Raw genomic sequence first — 20378 nt, forward strand, 5'->3', positions numbered from 1 at the left:
AGCCCGGAAACACGTGCATCACCCCAATTGCCCCTGCTCACCACCAGCCCTTTTGACATCCCTTGAGGCTTAGTACATGGGGCTCAGCCCCCCCCCCCCAGACATCCGCTTTCCCACTACTGGTGTACCTTCATTCTTCACCTCCTACTTCATCTTGCTGGGGAGAGGTCCTCGCAGCAGGCAGCACTGATTCAAGACCAGGGTACCCAGGAGGAATGGCTGAGCCAAGCAGGTCTGCCAGGCACACCAGATCACCCGCCATGGCCACAGGGAGGGGAAACAACTCTGTCTTTCTGCCCCCACGATTCTCTGGTCCAGAAAGGGTGCTGAGCACCGGTGCGCCCAGGATCTCCCCACTACCCCCCTCTCACTCCCCTTGTTTTCCTTTCTGCTCTTTTCCCCCCTCTCTGTGGCCCTGTTTTGCCTGCTTCCTTCCTTCCCCTGGGACTCCTGCTTCCCTGGCCCAATTGCTCCTCTATCCATTAGCCTGCTTTCTGTTGTCTTCCCTTGTCCCTTGTCCCAAGCTTGCTCTTCACCCTGGTTGCATCCTGTCTCCCCCCCCCCTTCCAGCCCCACCTTCCTTCTTTTTGAGACAGGATGTGGTGCTGGCGTCTAGCCTAGACGCCTTTAAAAGGGGATTGGACGAGTTTCTGGAGGAAAAATCCATTATGGGGTACAAGCCATGATGTGTATGCGCAACCTCCTGATTTTAGGAATGGGTTAAGTCAGAATGCCAGATGTAGGGGAGGGCACCAGGATGAGGTCTCTTGTTATCTGGTGTGCTCCCTGGGGCATTTGGTGGGCCGCTGTGAGATACAGGAAGCTGGACTAGATGGGCCTATGGCCTGATCCAGTGGGGCTGTTCTTATGTTCTTATGAGACCTCTCCTGGCTCCTTCCCCTCTCAATTCACCCAGCCAGTCGGCTCTGCAGATGCCCAGGAATGCAGTGGATGGCAGCAAGTCCTCCAACTCCATGGAGGGGAGAATGCCACAGGGGTCCATGTGCAGACCTGTCATTCCTCCCAACCTCACCCCAAACAAAGATTTTCAATGCAGTTCATCTATTTAGCAGTGATAAATCACGAAAGAAAAAGACCTAATGATTAACTTGCAAACTGCCTTTTTAACAGAGCAAAAATGTAAATAGTAAATAGAATTTAAATTTAAATTTCCTGAAGCACAATATCAAGTCCCGGTGGAATGTCAGTCAAAGGAGTCAATAAATAGAGGCTCTGATGTGCTGTCTTGCTGTCAGGTTTACCTTTAAGGGCACAACAGTGACTGACTTTTATTTGTATTCCTTAGATCAGTTTGACCAATGACATTAAGAGAGGGCTGCAGCCCCTTACACGTCTACCTGGGAGTAAGTCCTATTAAAGGGCCTTATTACTGAGCAGATCTGCAAAGGATTGTGCTATAAGCTATGCAAATACCCACACAGAAGATTCAATTTCTAAACTACAGACTGAACAAAAACACCCTAGCCAAAGCATTCTCTAACAGCAAATGAGCCATGTAATTCTTCTCCCTTCCCACAAACTTTCAAGTCTGGAAATCTGATTAAAAGCTTCCAGTTATTATGTCTTGAACGAGTGGTGCAGCCAGTGAGGTATAAACCTCACTGTGGGCATGCAAGGGGCCCCTCCCTCTCCCACTGCGTACGGAGGTGTACGCCTCTGTTTTGCTTCACCCACCTGGAAAGGCTCTGAAGGGGAGGGGGGCCCTTTGCACGCTGCAGTGAGGCTACCTGCAAAACTCAGTGCTTTGCATCCCCTCTAGCTACTCCTCTGTCTTGAACAAACACACATGCCACGAAGGCAGTGAACCTCTGCATCAGTCAGCCTACTTGCACATACATTTTATAAATCACCATGAAAACTGGTCATTGTTTACTTGCCACGCCACACTCTGTGATGCTGGCAAGTCCCTTCCTCAAGCCCTACACACTCATTTTCTATTGATCTAAAAACTGGACTGCACGACATTTTTCAAGTCCATGCTGATACTCATGGTCATTTTCCAGGATACTTAAAGGACCACTTGCTCCTATAGATACATCTGCCTACCTTCTGAGATCTGTTCGGGAGTCTCTGCTCTGCCCCCCTAGAAAGTCAAGTTGGTGGGCACAAGAGCTAGACCACAGGTCTGGGCTCAGGAACTTCCTCAGTTGGGGAAGCATGTTTGGTCCCTATCCTTTTTTGCATTAGATGACTTGTGAGAACCATTTTATTCCATCTGAGCTGAGCTGCAGCTCATTTTTTCGATTCTTTTACTGCTGATTCTGTGGTAGGTTTTTTGGTGTTTTTTAAAACAAATTGTGGTTTTAATGGTTTTATTATTAACTATTTATGTGTTACTTATACAGCCTCATCAACATATGTGGCACGTCACACAGTGAGAGAACCTGCCCCAAGGGGTTCACAATCCAAAAACAAATGCAAGGAAGACAAGAGTGGAAGAGGTGAGAGGAAAGGTGCTAAAATAAATGGGGAAGAATATGCAACTATTTCATGCACCTGCACATAGCTGAGAGCAGATATGAGAGCAAAAAGCAAGAAGGGAAAAGGCCAGGAAGGGCTTAGAAAGGATGGCAAAAGACAAGCTTGCACCGGCTCTGTGAGCGGATTGGAAGTCAGTGTGCTGGTTTAAGAAAGAGTGTGATGATATTTGAGCAACTAGCAGGGTGAACTATTTTGGCAGTGGAATTCTGGCTGGGGGGCAAGGGGGCAGAGGGTGACACAACAGAAGGCTGGAGTGGAGACCAAGAGTCAAAGCAAGAGATTACCAGGACCCAAACTAATGTTTTGCCAAGAAAAGGGGCCGTGTTTTTGTGATGTCGTAGAGGGAAAAGTGACATGACTTGGTAACAGAATGGATATGGAAACGCTGGCATCTGACAAAACCAAGGCTTCCAGCCTGCTCAACAGGATGGATGGCAGTGGTGTTTGGCACCTGGGGACACAAATTTTTTTAACAACCCCCCAGGGCCAGATGTTCAGGACACCCCCTGGAGACACCTGGGAGGTGGTGGCCTTCTAACATGTGGAATAACCTCAGAATTTGCATTGAGATCCTTTGTTGGGGGTGTGGGTTGGCACCCCCTTAGAGTGTGGTAACCAGGGCAATGTACCCCCTGCCCCCCTCAGCTATGCCACTTATGGATGGCGACTTCCTCAAAAGAGAGGAAGAGATGAAAAAGAGAGATGGATGGAAGGGGGGGGGAGATGAAAAATTAAGCCTTGACATATTGAATATATCCTTTTGAGGGCCATTTGGCCAAAACATAAATATACTAAATAAACAAGGCAAGAGGGACATTGCTTAGAGCAGGGGGTGGGCAAACATTTTGGCAGGACGGCCACATCATTTCTCAGACACTGCAACGGGGGCTGGGAAAAAAGAATTAATTTACAGTTCAGATTTGGATCAATTTACATAAATTTAAATAAATGAATACATTAGAGATGTAACTTATATGACTGAATGAATTTTACTGTGCTTATTTATAATACACATGAGAACTATAACACATGCAAGCAGAACCACATGAGAACTATGAATTGTTTGCCCCTTGCACAGTAAAAACATACAGAACAAGCCAAAAACACATGTAGATATAACTTGTTCAGAGGCAGTTTGGGGAGGTTAAAATAATGGCCAGGGGAAAGCAGAAAACGCATAGAGACTATAAAAGGCCTTGCTCTAACTCGGCCTGCAGCTTGCGTCTGGTGGTCGTGACTGGCAGTTGTGGGCCAGCACAGGCTCCGATGGGTCAGGGGCTCACTGGGGACTCTGGGCTCCCTACAGGCCAGATTGAGGGAAACTGAGGACTGCAAATGGCCCCTGGGCCGGGGTTTGCCCACCCCTGGCTTAGAGGAAAAGCACATTCTCTGCCTGCGGAAGGTCTCAGGTTCAAATTTCAGGCAGAAGATTTGGGGGGGGAACCTCTGTCTAGGATCTTGAAACGCAACAGCCAGTCTGTTGACAGTTCTGAACTAGATGGCCCAACAATGTCTCTGAGAAGGCACGTGCAGAAATATTTGGTTCTTGAAATGATGCCCTGAGCAGAAACCGTAGCTGACCTTCACCTATTTAAGTTTTCAAATAATAATAAGGGTCCCCATGTCACCTTCTCTGCCTGCAAACTCGGTTGCAAATCATTCATCTATATACTATGTAAGCAAGTTGCTTGTTTTCAACAAGTCGCCAGTAATTTCTGGATGCCTTATTTTTAAAAGACTTTAAAATCTCTTCGGTCTTCTAAAGACTGTTTCATGTTCAGTGATCGACCCCTTCACATCATACACCTTTCTTCAAAAAACGTTCCTGTGGGTTTTTAATTATCACGTTAGAATTAAAATATAGAAACACATTCACTGGATGGTGCAGGACCCGTACGCTACACTCAGTGAAACAATTGTGCAAAAGACACAACAGATAATTTAGATCATTTTGGCCAAAACAGAGTTTGTAACAAAAAGCACAAGGGCCAGCAGCGACAACTCTAAGGACAGAGGAAGAGTAGCCTTTCAAATTCTGGATACAGCACTAGCAAGAACCTGTGTAATCAGTGGCTTAGCTAGAGGGGGTGCAAAGCATTAAGTTTTGCAGGGAGCCTCACTGCAGCAAGCAAGTGGCCCCTCCCCTTCCCTGTGGAGTCAAGCATTTGGAATGGTTCCAAAAGGGAGGGGGAGCGGCTGCTTGCAGGGCATGGTAAGGCTCCCTGCAAAACTTAGTGCTTTGTACCCCCTCTAGCTATGCCACTGTGTTTGTTGATTATGTCTCTATACATTCAGCCTCTGGGACTGAAACCACTAAACTGAAACAATATATTGCAAATCAAACAGAAGCTGACCTTTGCATGTTTTTCCATCAGGCTGCAGGGTAAATCCAACTGGGCAACTGCAGCGCACTCCCGTCGCCGTATCCTTGCAAGTACGGTCACAGCCTCCATTATTCACAGCACATGTTTCTGAGGAGTCAGAGAGAGAGAGAGAGAGAGAGAGAGAGAGAGAGAGAGAACACATTCTAGTCTGTTCTGTGTAATGTTATCAAGTCATGTCAATCTATCCCTAAGCATGCAACATCATATCTCATATGCATATCAAAAGGGCCTGTAGTATTTCTCAAACTTCAACCCATGTGAAACTCCAAAGCATGTGAAGCCTCATCCAAGGCGTGTGGACTTGGAAATAAGTCTCAAACGGTTCAATGGGGCTTACTTCTAGGTAAATGTGCACTGAATGGCAGACTTACTGAAAAATGAATCCCACTGAAATCAGCAGGACTTACTTCCCAGTACATTCATTGGAGTGTTAAATCACATATGCCACTATATTTTCAAAAACAAAAACAACCATAAGAGAGTACTGATTATTTTAATCTATATTGAATTGGCTAATAGAATTGAATTATGTGGACAGAATTCAAATTACCATGATTTCAAATAAGAACAAACTGTCTTTTAATGTAAAATGAAGCAGTGACATCCCAACCCTATACATACTATATAGAGATCCTAGGATCTGAGAGGAGCTTACTTCAGAATAATATGTTTTGAATGGCTTATATTAACTGTTATCCAGTGATGGTTTTAAACACTCGCTTTAGGGAAAAGATTAGTTTTTGATACACCAGAGTTCGAACAAAAGCTGCAGAAAAGCACAGCCAATGTTTGACTTAAAACTGAGAATTTCAAATCCTTTGGTTCATAGAAAGAGTTAAAGGAAAATGAACTACATATATCACTTGGACAGGATTCTACAGGTCCAATCTGTTTTTACTGAACTACAAGCAAAAGGCGTCTGGGTTTTGTCCAGTTAAAGCTTTTTGCAAATTGAAAGGGGTTTGGAGTGGGTGGGGAGGGCATAATTGAGGTCAATGAACCCATTCCAAGCTGCGTCACTGAAATTTCCCAGTGCTTGTAGGATGTCAAATGGTGGTTGGGCAGACAGAGGAAAGAGAAGATGCGAGACTTTTTAAAAAGCTTCTGCGATACTAGGAAACAGTTATTAGGTATCACCCCGTGAAGAGTGCAACTGCATCTCTCTCTCTCTTTCTCTCTCTCTCTCTCTCTCTCTCACACACACACACACACACACACACACACACACACACACACACACACTGACGTGCATAGTATTTCTGAAGTAAATCATCAATGACAGCCAAAATTGATTATATTTCTTATAACTGATAGATAGAAGATGAAGTAACAGAGTTGAATTCATTCACTGGGTTGAATGGAATTTTCATCCGAAGTATAGTTGGTCTGAGACAATGAGACATCATGGCTCCATATCTCTTCTTCTCTCATCTGGTAACATCCAGTCATAGAAAACAGGCCACACGACATCATGATACTCTGTCAGTTTCTGTCCCCACAAGTAGCAGCCAATAAAATGCAGTGAGGGTGGGGGTGGGGGGAAGCTTAGAGCACAAGAAAGGCCCGTAAACAGGGGGGCCTCATAAACAGGGGGGCCTCATTATCCACGGGCTCAGCATCAACCCACTGATGTATCCATGTATGACAAGCCTGTGGCTGGAGGGCCTCAGAGGACCTCCCAGGTGTGACTGTGAGCGGCTTCTGGTCATGCCTGGGAGGTGTTCTGAGGCATATAAGTTTGGCATATGGTGAAGCGAAAGTTAAACTTTTAGGTTCCCCATTGACTGCTTTGGGAAACAGCTACACCGGATCTAAGTGCCCAGTCCTAAGCACTTCCCTGCCATAACATGCAGCCGTGGCGGCAGCATGGGGGGATGGCTGATTGGGCGGCTTGGGGGGAAGGGAAAATATACTTCTCAACCACCAATGGATCGCCTTGGACCTGTGCCAGCTCTTTAGCTGGTGCAAGTCTGAGGACACAAAGGGGGTAAATAAGCTGGCTCTGGAGGACACAGCATCTGGTGCAAGCCACTCATGCCAGGTCCCACCTCCTCCTCCTCCTGTCTCTAACACCCCCCAACCTTCCCCCATTATGCCCACCCCCAACCCAACCAACTGAGTTCAATGGGCCTTCTTCTCCACACTGTCATGCATGGGGCCTCCACAGCACCTCTGATGATGCTGCAGAAACAGGCACCTGCACACAGTTTGGGATCCCCATTTGAGACACTGTAAAGCATGTTCCATCTCCAGAACACGAGTCCTCGCAGTGGCCATGCCGGACAGGATTGGGCTATTAATCAATGGATGGCCAAAAGTGTTTACAGTTGATGACATCATATCCTATATCTTATTTCCTTTATGCCCTGTCCAGACCCCCCTCTTTCTGACAGATTGTTCTGCTGCTGCACGTGATTAGGAATAACATTTAACAAGAATTCTTCCACGAGCAGGTACTACTCTGAAAGATCAGAAGAGGGTAGGTTGCAAAGAGCATCTGGATGAAATCAAATAAAAGAGGTGTGTAAAAATCAGGTAATTAAAAAGGTAATTAATTTCTGCCTGTGCAATTTCTTGGGAGCATCAGCAGTTTAAAAACACAGGTACATTTGGATAGCGTGAAAAACATTTGAAAGTATGAAAACATTTGACCTATCGGCAAACTGCCATAACTCCTACACACACTGATAAACTACGACTTAGGGAATTTGGGCCTTTAACAAATGCCAACAAGTGGGGTAAAAACATTAAGAAAGAAAAATAGATGCTGCCCACAGTGGTGGAAAATAAATGTGGTGAGTGACTAAGGGCACAATCCTAAGCAGGTCTACTCAGAAGTAAGTCCTATTGTGTTCAATGGAACTTACTCCCAGGAAAGTGAGGTTAGGATTGCAGCATAAGGCCCAACCCTATCCCTATCTTCCGCAAGGTTCCAGGCAATTCTGCCTCAAACCTGCCGGTTCCACTGCCAGAAAGTGTGTTATGCCAGTGGAGCCCAACAGATAGAACTGGACTAGACAATAGTCACTGAGCATTGAAAGGAGAAGGGGATTCTACAAGTGGGTTACCAGTACTGAGAAGGCCCTCTCTGCAGTTGCCTCCCTTCAGCTGGAGAGAGTAAAGCTAAGCTCAGCACATAGGCTGATTGATGTGGAATCAGGCCTCTCTTCAGGGACCCCGGCTTTATTCAAATAAGGCTTCAATCCTTTAACATTTTCCCCTTCCCTTTAGCTGGCACAGATCATCTATCAGGGTGACCCAGGTAGTTTCTGTGCAAAGCCAGGCCTGAATCCAAGACTGCAATGGGTCTAGATAACAGGCTTTATCTGGAGTTTCACAGCTACTACCTACCCAAAGAGGGTGAAAGTGTGACCAGTCAATAGCTATTTTAAGTTCACCGGTTGAGAGCAGCTGCTTTGAAGCAAGGTCAGCTTTTTTTTTTTTTAAAGTCTTTATCCCACAAGTTAGGAACCTGAACACAGCCCACCGACGTCATAAGGTGGCAAGGCAGGGACTTGAAGAGGCTCCCAGTTTCCCAGCCCAAAGTATTTCATGACTTTAGGTACATTCTGGAAACTCAGATTTTAACTTGGAGTCTGGATGCTAAAAAAAGGAAATCAAAACTTTTGTAGCTATATTTAATTTAAAGTGCATTCACTGGAATATGAAAAAAGGAGCTGGGTTCCTATCAGTTGCAGCAAAGGCACACAAGGGCAAATGCCATTGCATTAAGCTATTTCTGCCCAACGTTGCATATACTCAACAGGGATCCAAAGTATACAAAAGTGGGCTGGGCAAAAATAGGTTACTGATCAATAGGAGGAACTTCTGTTTTTTACTCTACCATTTCATAAGCTGTTATATAATTATTATTATCACCAATTTAAAAAGTGAGATCTTCTGCTCTTCTGCTTCTTAAAAACTGACTGCACAAACAGCTACTTGCAGAGCTAGATAAATCAAAAGTTATTCTAAGACTTCTACAGCCTGAAAATACTGAACATTCACCTACCTGGAGCTACCCTCTGTGGTTTTGATCCCCTAACTATGAGAATTTGAGCTGATTTTATGGTCTTGATGGAAACCAGCAAAAAAATGGCTTCCTAGTTGCTTACTTTGGCCATCTGGACCCAAAAATGATGGAACAAAAACTCAAATCACTAATGAAAACTGGGTAAAAGGTTCCTAGAGCAACAAGATGTATTTTTTAAAATTGTTTTTGAAATCTGGCCCCATCAAAATTTGTGGGCAAATTACGTGTCATGTCCTCACAACACATTTCATCTGTAACAGAGACCCTATTTAATTTGGAACAACATTCACATATATCACAGAATGCTGTCATTTTATAACAACCGGGGCACGAGTGCAAGTTTTAAGATACATGAGTTTCTTTCTCATCATTAAATTCGACTGGAAAACGGGATACAGTTTCTCCAGAGGGTGGGAAAGCAGCTGGGGGGGGGGGAAGTGAATTTCATTAGGAAAATGTTCTGAAGGGAAAAGCTCCTCTGTCCTCACATCAGGCCCTTGGTTCAACTCGCAACCTCATCATGTGCAGTGTATAGAAACAAAAACATTCCTAAAAAGAATAAAAAACAATTTGTATCCGTGTTTGCTCCACCCTGTGTTGGCTTCATCGCCATGAAATACGAAGCAATAGCTTTGAAGGGACACCATTTTCCTGGCTTCAGTCTCTATTGCTCTATTTCACTCTGGCTACCATCACATCTATCCCCCCTCCTGGACCTGAAAGCACGACATGGGGTAGCTCGCAATAATCTGAAATGCTCAACCAGACTGTACTTGCAGACATGCATTAAAACCTTCCCATGCTCCTTCAGTTGCCTCCCTGTGATCTTTGAGCACTGAAGGCTTTGCAAGAGATTCTTGCTTCTCGCTCTTAAAAAAAGTGTAGCTCACTGCACATTTAGCCACTGAAGACAATGCATTTTGCTCATTTCTCCTCATCCAAACTTCCTGCCAGTTTCTTAACTTCCGCTTGAATTTTATACACTTTGCATGATGAATTGACAGAAATATTTCTCATTTTAGCTTATTGAGGGTCAATCTGTACATTAAGCAAAATGAAGATGTTGGATTGGTTCCCTTCAGTGTGCAAATTCATCTACTGAATGATCCCAATTGCAAAAAAACCTCTTTGTGCACGGAGAAAACTAATACATTCAAGAGAGGTCTAATCTTTTCTCTGATGAGCTACTTTACCACAAGCAAGGTTGATGACCTGGCACAACCCAGAAGACATCTCCCAATAAGATATGGTGGCAGGAGCATAACTTTAGATGCAACTCACTATTTGGCCTTAAGCCTTCAAAACGCTGAGCAAGTAGTGGATATTTGTCCTCATCTGGTGGCTTTGTGGCAAAATAAGAAAATTCTGGAACGTTGTTGAGAGTATTATTGATAAGAGGCTAATACAAATTGTACTATAAGAAAGAACGGAGTTGTTAGAAGGGTAATTGAGAAAAAGCAAGCCATTTGCATAACCAATATGATTCTGTTTGCCAAGAAGGCTGATTGTAAAAAGGAATGGATTCAAAGGTATGGGTCATTATGTTAATGAGTAAGGTCTCAGCAATTAGATGCAGCAGACTGGATAACATAATTAATATCCTCTCAAACTTTTAGCATATTTAACATATTTAATATGTTCTCAAACTTTTAACATTAGGACCAACATTTTTGAGCGTGACTCTATCAGGACCCACCAAAAGTGATGTCATGACCAGAAGTGACATTCACAAGCAGGAAAATTTTTAACAGCCCTAAGCTGCAATCCTACCCACACTTACCCTGGAGTAAGTCCCATTTACTATTATTGCTAAAAGCATATACATAGCCTGTTAAAAGTACAGATCTGTAACATTTCCCCAAATGCATTCACATGCATTCTCATTCCATGGTAGCATCAAGTCTAACAAATTAAAAATAAAATATTGAAATGAATGGGAACTCACCTGAAATTAACTCACGACCCACCTAGTGGGCCCCGACCCACAGTTTTGAGAAACACTGATTATCTCTACAATTGCTACAATCTCTACAAATGCTCTACAATTTTTATTCCTTACTGAATAGTAGACTGAAACAAATTTGGAGCCCAGCCCTATCCAACTTTCCAGCACTGATGCAGCCATGTCAATGGGGCGTGTGTGTTGCATTCTGCAATGGGGGGGGGGGAATAGTCAGAGAGGCCTCCCCAAGGTAAGGGAACATTTGATCCCTTACTTCAGGACTGGATCAGTGCTGGAAAGTTGGATAAAACTGGGCCGTCAGGTGCTTAACTTATTGTAAAATAAAGCTTGGTACATAAGGTTCATTTCACTCATTCATATATATGTAAATGAATTTATTCTCTGTAGATTATTAGCATAAATAATTTTCCTCAAAGGTGATGTATTTTTATGTGCATGTTTGAATGGTTAGATGTAAATGTATAATTGCGTAATTGTTTTTGTTATCTGTACACTGCTGTAAAATACATTTTAAAAAGCAAGGCCATTCCTTTTTACTTATATAAAAAGTAGCAGGAGAAATTATCAATCCTTGAACAGATATTTTTTAACCAGCCACCTCATTTAATTGCAACATATATGTATATCATGTATGTATATCATAGTCAAAGTGCTTTCTGCATTGCTCAATATATTGATTCTGGGATGTGGAAATTTAGGGCCAGAAACACAGGACTCTTATCCTGGATCAATGTTTTCATTGTGTGTTCAGTACAGGGAGAAATGAACACACTTCTGATTATGTTTTACCTGGACAGACTGACCTAGTCTTGGCTGGAATCACCCACTGCCTCCCCAGCCATCACTTTTAAACAACCAAAAATGTCACACCAATTCCATTTTTTTGTTTTTGTTTAAACATTTTTTGAAAGAAGACAGACCAAGAACTATACAGGAAAATCTTCCAATAATTTCAGATTCAAAGGAGATAAATTTTTTTCAAGCAATGAAACAAATATTTCAGTCAGTATTACAATAAAGAACCATACCAAAAAAAACAAATTAATCACCCAGAACTATGTATGCATCAAAGACATAAACCATTTTCTATCATCCACAGTCAAATCTACACTCAAGGGTAATGCTAACAGGTGATGCCTATCTTACCCAATTGACAAGATTTCTGAAATCAAATAGGAAAAGTAGAATTGCCACAAATAAGTAAGGGTAATAAAGGAAGTATTTTTTTTCTGTATCAAAGAGCTTCAACATTAAAGTTATAGTATTAGAATAGTGGAAGGGGTGGGGCGGTAATGCGAAATTGATTTTTTTGATGGACGATCAGGACTGAGAACCGGCTATGAACTTGGGACACAGATGAATAAATTAAGAAGAAAAAAATTAAAAGCAAAACAACATCCCACCCACCCCCAACACACACACACAGAGAGAGAGACAAAAGCTGAGAGCACATCAAAGGAAGTGGAAGAAAACTGTTACCCATAAGTAGCCGCCGTTTCACCCGCTTGTCCACATCAGCTACTGACGTGGTATTGAACTCAGAACTCTCAATTGCAGCCTCATCCTTCTCTAAAACACAAGTAAGGGACAAACATGGAGCAGTTGGTTAATGAGAAGCCCAATTTTCCACTGCCAAAGACTGTTTCTTGGCCTAGCGCCATTGAGACCAAGAAGCACCAACACCCAGTGAGAGAGTTAATTCCATTTGAAACCCCAGAAATTGAGTGTGCTGGAGGGGGGAGGGGGCAGAGAAGACACGGTGATGAGGACAGTCAGTTGCCAGCCAGCACACACAAAGCTGGTCTCCCACTACTGGCAACAACACACACAAACACAAAAGAGAGAAGGTGCCCCAGACTGGTGTTAATTAAGAAATGAGAGTGATCAAGTTTCTAGTTCAACAAATGGTCAAGGAAGATAAATCCAAGTGCTGCAGGCTGAGAGAGGCCAGCTCTCGACCACAGAACAGAGACAAGAGAGTCCGGTGATGGATGGACACTGGAAGCGGGACAGCGGTCTGCACACTGACACAGTGGATTAAAAGACAAACAAAATTGCGTGCAAACGACAACAAAAAATGAAAATATCAAACAAAACAAACACCAATTTAAAAAACAAAACAATTAGGTTGGGCAGTGCTGGTTGCCTGCTTGTCTATGGAACACGACTAGCTAAACATTCAGTACTAGAAAAAAAGATGTTGCAGGAATAGGCTAGTAATTTTAGAAGCATGCAGTAAAAGCAGGGGGTGGGGTTAGGATATAGGACACCTTGCAAGAAATTTCTGATGTCCTATATTTGAAAAGCTTCTATCCAACATTACAAGGTGGGGGTTATGCAACATTTAGACACTGAAACGATCCAATGGCAAGGATGGGAAGACATGATAAGGAGGTGAATAAAAGGGTTCATACAGGAGGGGGAAGAAAGCAATACAGGAAGCAACAGCCAGTTGACTACAATAATTTATATGGGATGAGGAATTCTGTTTAAAAAGAAAAATACTAAACATAAGTGGGGCCTTTTCACATGCAGCAGACATAAAAATAAAAGGGTAAGTCAGGAAGACAAAGACAAAATGGGTTAGACCAAAGGATACAATGTGCCATTGCAGAGGTTTGCCTCCTTGCAGTGATGTCCAAGTTATAGATACCACTGAAGACAGCAAATGAGAGACTGGAGATGGAGAGGGAACAAGTCAGGAGAAGTGGAGGCAGCTGGCAGATTTGATCTGCGGCAACACTGAATGGATGAGTTGCAACGAGACATCGTTCTAGGAGGGAAACCAAGTTCTAGATGGGATCAGGCTGCAATAGAGGCTTCCTTTGGTTTGAGGTTTCTCATTTTTATTTGATTATTTTTTTTCCAGAAATAATTAATGAACATCACGTATCAGACAAGACAGGCAATCAGGAACCATCACCAGAAAGTAGGAAAACAAAAATGAAAACAAAACTTAAAAAAAAAAAAAGAGAGAAAAAGCTACTCAGGAGGAGGAGTGGGGGAAACCAACACAAGCAGCAATACAGGGCCTGTGAGAAGCATTTCGTCAGGGGGTATGGAGTTTCTTTTGGGCCCCTTACTTTCTCCCTTGGATCATCAATTCTACCAGCTACGATATATAAAATGATGTAGGCTTCCACCAAATGTGAATGCCGGTCTTCACACACTATATGCACACAATATATGCTGAGATCCCAGGGAATTTCTAGCCCCTTCCTTTGGCCCCCAGCCCAGGTACGATGCACCCCCTGCACCCTCTCATGGGTTCTGGTGAGAGTGGAAAATGCAAGATCCCAGGAAATTTCCGGACCCCTTCCTTTGGCTCCTGGACCCCCTTTTTGACCCTGGGCCTGAGTACAACTTATCCCCTGCACCCCCTCTCATGGGCCCTGCAACAATACACAACTTACATCATAGGAAAAGGAAATGTCACGTGGAGTCAAATTATACAGTAACATTAAAAAAGGGGGGGGGGGCAAACACAGCCACATAGGCCTTTTTTTCAACGATGTTTATACAAGCCAGACCACATAAAGATCATCCTGAAATGAATACATAGTTCGATTTAAGCATCATCCACTTATCATCAGCTTTCTCAAGAAGACTTTTATCTCCTTTAAGGTTTCAGCATCAGATTCTACTAGCAATGACTACCGGGCACACTAGTTTTCAGAGTCAAACTGTTTTCACATTTTCTCTGCCAGAACCCTTGAAATGTTCACTCAAACTCTACCAAGCTTCCAGTCCAATTCTGCCAAACCTCATTCTAAATTCTAAGCAAAATTCAGAGCTTTTAAAGTCCCACTGAGTTATCTGGCCAAAAGTTAAATATGTGGTTAATTGTCCAATTGAAAAAAAAATGCAGGATTTGGATTAACTTGGCTAGATCATGCCAATAAATGGAGAGCCAATGAGAATAGTTAAAAATAACAGGTACAATTCAAACAAAATTAAGAGCCCAATCCAATTTCTGGGCAGCACCAGTTTCTTGCACAAAGCCATGGCAATGGCTGTCACAAACATGTCATAAGGAACATCATGGTGGCTAGGAGAGGAAGCACCAATGGGATGATCAGTGGGAGTCACCAACAGTGAATATCCCACTGAGTGGTAGGGAGGCATTCTGGGGTGGGGGAAGGCAGGGAGAGGGTGAATCAGGGCAGGGGGGATTGTGGTCGTGGGGGACGGTGGTTCAGGCCCAGGAGGGGGTACAGCAGCAGAAGCTGCTGCTGAATATTATCACCCCCTTCCGGCACTTGGAGCCTTACACAGATCTCCTAGGTTCTGCACCGGCTAAATAGTCGGCACAGATCCAAGTAGATCCATAGGAGCTGCTGGAGCCCAGCACAAGGTAAGGGAATTAATGTTCCCTTATCCCAAAGAGACCTCTGGCTGCCTCCTGGCTCCACGGGGTACCGCAGTGGCCATTTCAGCAGAGTGGCAACATAGGCAGCCTGAAAGGGATTGAGCTGTAAGTTTGATTTCTGTGGGACTTACTTAGCAAATGTTTGGTTCTGCCATTGAAACTGATGGTTCTTAAAACCACTTTTCCCTTGATGGACCATGCCCTTTGACAATGCTTCAGATTTTCTAATTGCACTGAAACGAACTAAGTGCTGAAAAAAACTAACCAAAAAAAATAATAATCACGGGGCGTTTTCCCAACAAAATTAAGCACTTTCAGTCATACTGATCTCAGTAAAAGTGTCAAGCACCATCTGTCCACTAAAAGCAATGGGACTTAAAAGTGTGCAACTTGGCTCAGGAATGTGCATGTGTGTGATTTTTGTGTAAAATCTGGAGTTTAAAAAAAAAACAACAACCCACAAACATCTTATTGAACTGAACTGACTGCAAAAGAACCAAGCACTAATGTTCATCAGTCACATCATACGGGAGCTCTACTAATTCTATACTACGCCAACAGAGCATAGGGTGCCTCAAAAGGAAAGAAAAGCTCTTTTTAACACATAGGATATGGCAGAATGGTCCAAATGACTAGTCCAGGTCAGAGAACAATCTCTCTGCATGAGGTCTAGCTCTTCTTGTACACCCTTTCTGATCTGCCATCTCTTTTTGCCCCAATAAAACCACTTCTCCTTGAACTCCATCTTCCACATGAGCCAGATGTCATGCCCTGGTTGCATCTGGCTCATGTTCATACTCTTAGGAAGGAGTTCACTGCAGATCAGAGCACTCAGTGTGAACACAAGTATTCCTTTTACTACAAGCAGACTGCCAACTAGCTGAAGCAACTGCTTACTCAATATATCCACCACTGCTAACAAAACAAACTGCAGTTCACAAAAAATGTCTTGCCACCTTTGTTCCAAAGAGTGGATAGACTTCACAAGATCCCCACTTCTGACTTGCAGCACCCATGGCTCACAAGTTGCTTTTAGTCATGTAACTATGGTTTAGAGAGTGACTCTCTGTGTTTTCCGAATAAATTCTAATCACACAACTCACATTCCACTTCTTTTGGAGTTAAAATTCACCAGAACGTGTCAGGCTGTGGCCATGCGGTTGTGATTAAAAATACAGGGGAACTGCCTTATCCTTGGGTTTTACTATCCGCAGGATGCTGTGGATGCAGGGGTCCCCTTTTAAGGTACTAAAAATAGAAAAATCGGTAAGAAGATAGGCTTCTCTACATTTGCGCCACAAAATCATGACAATTGCAGGGATACAGGGCAATCTTCTGCACTCCCGTAAGCCACTTTGGGTTGCGCAATGCATTCTGGGGTGAGCAGGACCAAAGGTGGGGGTCGCATGGCCCAGAAGTGGCTTACAGGAATGCAGAAGCCTTCCTTGTGGCCCTCCAAATAGTGCGATTTTGTGTTGTGAAGGTAAGAAAGCCTATTTTCTTATTGGTTTTTACTATTTAAAAACATTTTTGAATAGGACTCCAGTATCCATGGATATCAGTATTGGGGGGGGGGAGCAGAACCGAACCCCTGCAGATATGAAGGGACTACCGCATGCACCTACATGAGTTAATGCATGGATGAAAGCGTATTTTATACAAACAAGGCATAATGAATCCCGTTAGCATCTTCTCTCCCTGAAATAGATACTGAAAGCTCTTACCAGCATGATAATAATTTTCACCCACAATAGTTCTTAAAAGGGGCAAGACACAAAACAGAACATTCCTGAGCTGAAATTTTATATTAAAATATTAACATTAAAAATGTTTAGTGAACCATTTATTACACTATATACATCAGTATCTATAGATACACACATGCACACAGATAGACACACACAAGATTTTATTAATCAGTGACAAATCCTGAAACAACAGGTGTACTGCAATTTGTAATTGCTAACTTCTGGGATCTTTGCAAACCCAAACTTATTTATGAAGTTCACAAGCTGATCGTATACTCTTTTAAAGAGATACTGACAAATTCTATACTCTTCACGGCTTAAGAGAGGTACTTACCAATACACGTTCGACCATCTGAGTGTAGGGCGTACTTCTGATGACAACCACAAACAGGGCCCGTATCAGTGTCATCACAGGTGTGTTGGCAGCCTCCGTTTCCATAGTTACAGGTTACTAGTTATTCCCCAAAAAATATGTGTATATACATATGCATAAATAAAACAACAATGAAATCAATTAGTTTTTGAGGGCTTTCATGCACATAAATGACTTTTTAAAAAAGTAAAACAAGGAAACTGATCATCACCACAAGGTCTTAGGAGCTGCGGGCCCAACTGGAAACACTTTTTGCAGGACCCCAAGTTCCAAAAATGCTTCCAAAAATAGTATGTATGAATTCCTAAATTCTTATTTAGGAACTGTGATGGCTTCCATACTCTTAAAAGCTGCTGTTATTGTATGAAGTAGCTTATTATCAAGACAGCTACAGTATTTTGGCCATTATTTTTGACCAGCTAAGCTGGTGCAAAATAACCAAAGGCACTCGTGACAAATTCTCAAGTTTATAATTAACTCTTAAAGCAGAAATACTAGAACGCTTTTGCAAGGGGGACTGAGTGAATTAGGCTGCAATCCTAACCACACTTTCCTGAGAGTAAGTCCCATTGAACAAAATAGGACATACTTCTGAGTTGACCTGGTTAGGATTGTGGCCGAAGTTGAAAATATAACACAGTTTTTCTGTAAAACAAGAGACATTCTTGCAACAGTTTTCCCCATTGCTAGGCATGTGTGAAAACAGGATTCTACCTCTCTCTCTCTCTCATTACAGCATAGCTAACACATGCTGCAAAGACACAGCTACACAGATTCGGCATTTATTTGGTGGCATAATTTGCTGATTCTGATGATGCTTTACATGGCCAACTCATCCATGAAGGGGATGAAGCGGCTTGCCCTGTGTGGCGGGGGAGCAGCAAACAGGCTTCATCCTGTCCGCCACCTGCTGCAGACCGACCCTCACTGATCAGGTGGATCCCTATCTTCCAGTCAGCTCTCTAAAAGCAAAAGGAAAGCGGATTGGAAGGTAGCGATCGGCTTCCCTTCCCACTCAACGCACTCCTTCACGTGATCCCTTTAAACATAACACGCATTTTCCGCTTTGTTTAAAGGGACTGCACAAGGAAGAGGCAAGATAAGGGGGGCAGCGGAACAGACTGTTACAGTTGTCCACGCCTAAAGAAAACAGCACAAAAGGCAGCAATCCACGTACCCATCTACTCTTCTTGCTTCTTCCACTCACAGTCCCTTTAAAGAAAACAGGAAGCGCACAACACACTCGGAACACTTCCTGTTTTGTTGAAAAGCGTTGTATGGGCCAGAGCATTGTGAGGAAGGAGAGGGCTGGATTGCCCTTTTCTGCACAGCTTTTGGTGCAAGTGCAGTGGTGCATGGCATTGAGTGGTGGATTATGTGTGCCATTCCTTCCTTGCCGCAGGGCACTGCCAAGAACAAGATTGTCAAATTTTAAAGTTGCATTTACAGGGCAAATAACCTACGTCCTTTTTAAACATACAAGTTGAGCCTACTTATCCTCGGATTTCATCCAAAGATCTGGTTCAATGCAGGTCCCCTGGATCTGTGTTAAGCCAGATTTAGCTCAACCTGAACCCTACAAAGCTCTGCTCCGGTTGCCTCCCGAGGGCTTTCCGGAAGCCTGCAGAGGCCACGTGCATCTGCCTGTGGACCTCTGAGAGCTTCAGAATGCCTCCTAGAGGCAAAGAATGTGACTTCTGCTTTTTGAACAAAAACTGGAAGTCACACCTTTTGCCTCTAGGAGGCATTCTGAAGCCCTCAGAGACCGCAGGCGGATGTGCACAGTCTCTGTAGGCTTTCAGTCCCCTTTAGAGGGTTGAAGGGGCCAAAAACCATGGATTTGCTAATCCGCAGTTTTGGTATCTGTGCGGGGGAGGGGGGGGTGTCAAGGAACGGATCCTTGTGAATACCAAAGCCCCACCTGTATTTATTACTTTGTTTCAACACTACAAATTGTAAGGGTATAATCTACGATTATAAGGGTATAATCAAATAAAAAGGGTATAATAATTTATAATAATAAAAAAAGGGGATAAAAGGATATAATCAAATTGTAAGAGTATAATCTCGTACATCATTGGTTACATTGCTTTAACAATCATTTGCTGTTCTCAACAATCCCTGGGTATTAATATGCTTTAGGCAGGGGAAGGCTAGGAATTCATGGTACAGAATTTTTAATAGCTTTACCAAACAGCAATTCCCAGGATTGAAATCGTGACAGCTGAACTGGTATAAAACCAGTGTAGGTTTTTAGTTTAGACATCCCCCAAAAGTTGGCTTTTGCTTGGTTTACAAAATCGTATTGTGTGCTGCTGTCACCAATGGCATTATGTGAAAGCACAAGCTTGGACTTCAGCTTGCATTGTAGGGATTGGATGTCCTGCTGCCTGCCAGAGCTCACATGGCTTCATGCCTCAGACTGAAGGAGGTAGGGGTGTTAGTCACGGCTCTTTTCCTTCTCTTATTCTTCTGTTCCACTGATTTGCATCTCTCAAGGAAACAGGTTATGAGCTGGGTTCATTCCTCTTTGACATTTCACCCCACAACAGCTAAACATTCTCTAACACTCTACACCTTCACCCCTTCTTGTGACAGGATTGGACCTTGTGAAAGGGATGCTGGAATTGTCAACTGACTGGGCAACTGTGCGATTGCACTTCTTGAGCTGGAAGCTTCCATCTTGAGACAGCCTTTTCCTTCCAGGCTTCTCCAACACTGAGGAATGGATTGCCATGGAGACTAAACATGGGACAAGGTGTTAAGTCCCTGTGGAGATATCGGGTGCAAGGACAGCAGTCCAACTTCCTCCATGTTGGTGAGTTAAGGTTAGGCATCAGAACTATTGCTCCCATTATGTCACCCCAATCCTGAATGCATTGAAAGAGAGAACTGCGAGGATTGGGACCATATTCCTACAAGTGACTGCATTGGTGACAACTGACTAGGGCAGTGGTTCCCAAACTGTGCCCTATGGCACTTTAGGGAGCCACTGTGCACTCACTG

General features: G+C 43.4%; 1 protein-coding gene across 1 annotated transcript in view; it reads right to left on the minus strand.

Moving 5' to 3' along the window:
• The window catches only part of SCUBE1 (signal peptide, CUB domain and EGF like domain containing 1), a 161104-nt gene that overhangs the window by 42335 nt on the left and 98391 nt on the right, over nucleotides 1-20378 (minus strand). Inside the window, exons 7-9 of the mRNA XM_066633612.1 lie at nucleotides 17334-17450; nucleotides 12362-12451; nucleotides 4857-4973 (exon numbers count right to left, since the gene is read on the minus strand). Of these exons, the coding sequence (XP_066489709.1) occupies nucleotides 4857-4973; nucleotides 12362-12451; nucleotides 17334-17450 (324 nt within the window). The remainder of the gene's footprint in view (nucleotides 1-4856; nucleotides 4974-12361; nucleotides 12452-17333; nucleotides 17451-20378) is intronic.

This window comes from Tiliqua scincoides, chromosome 7 (genome assembly GCF_035046505.1).
Source record: "Tiliqua scincoides isolate rTilSci1 chromosome 7, rTilSci1.hap2, whole genome shotgun sequence".
Taxonomy (NCBI): domain Eukaryota; kingdom Metazoa; phylum Chordata; class Lepidosauria; order Squamata; family Scincidae; genus Tiliqua; species Tiliqua scincoides.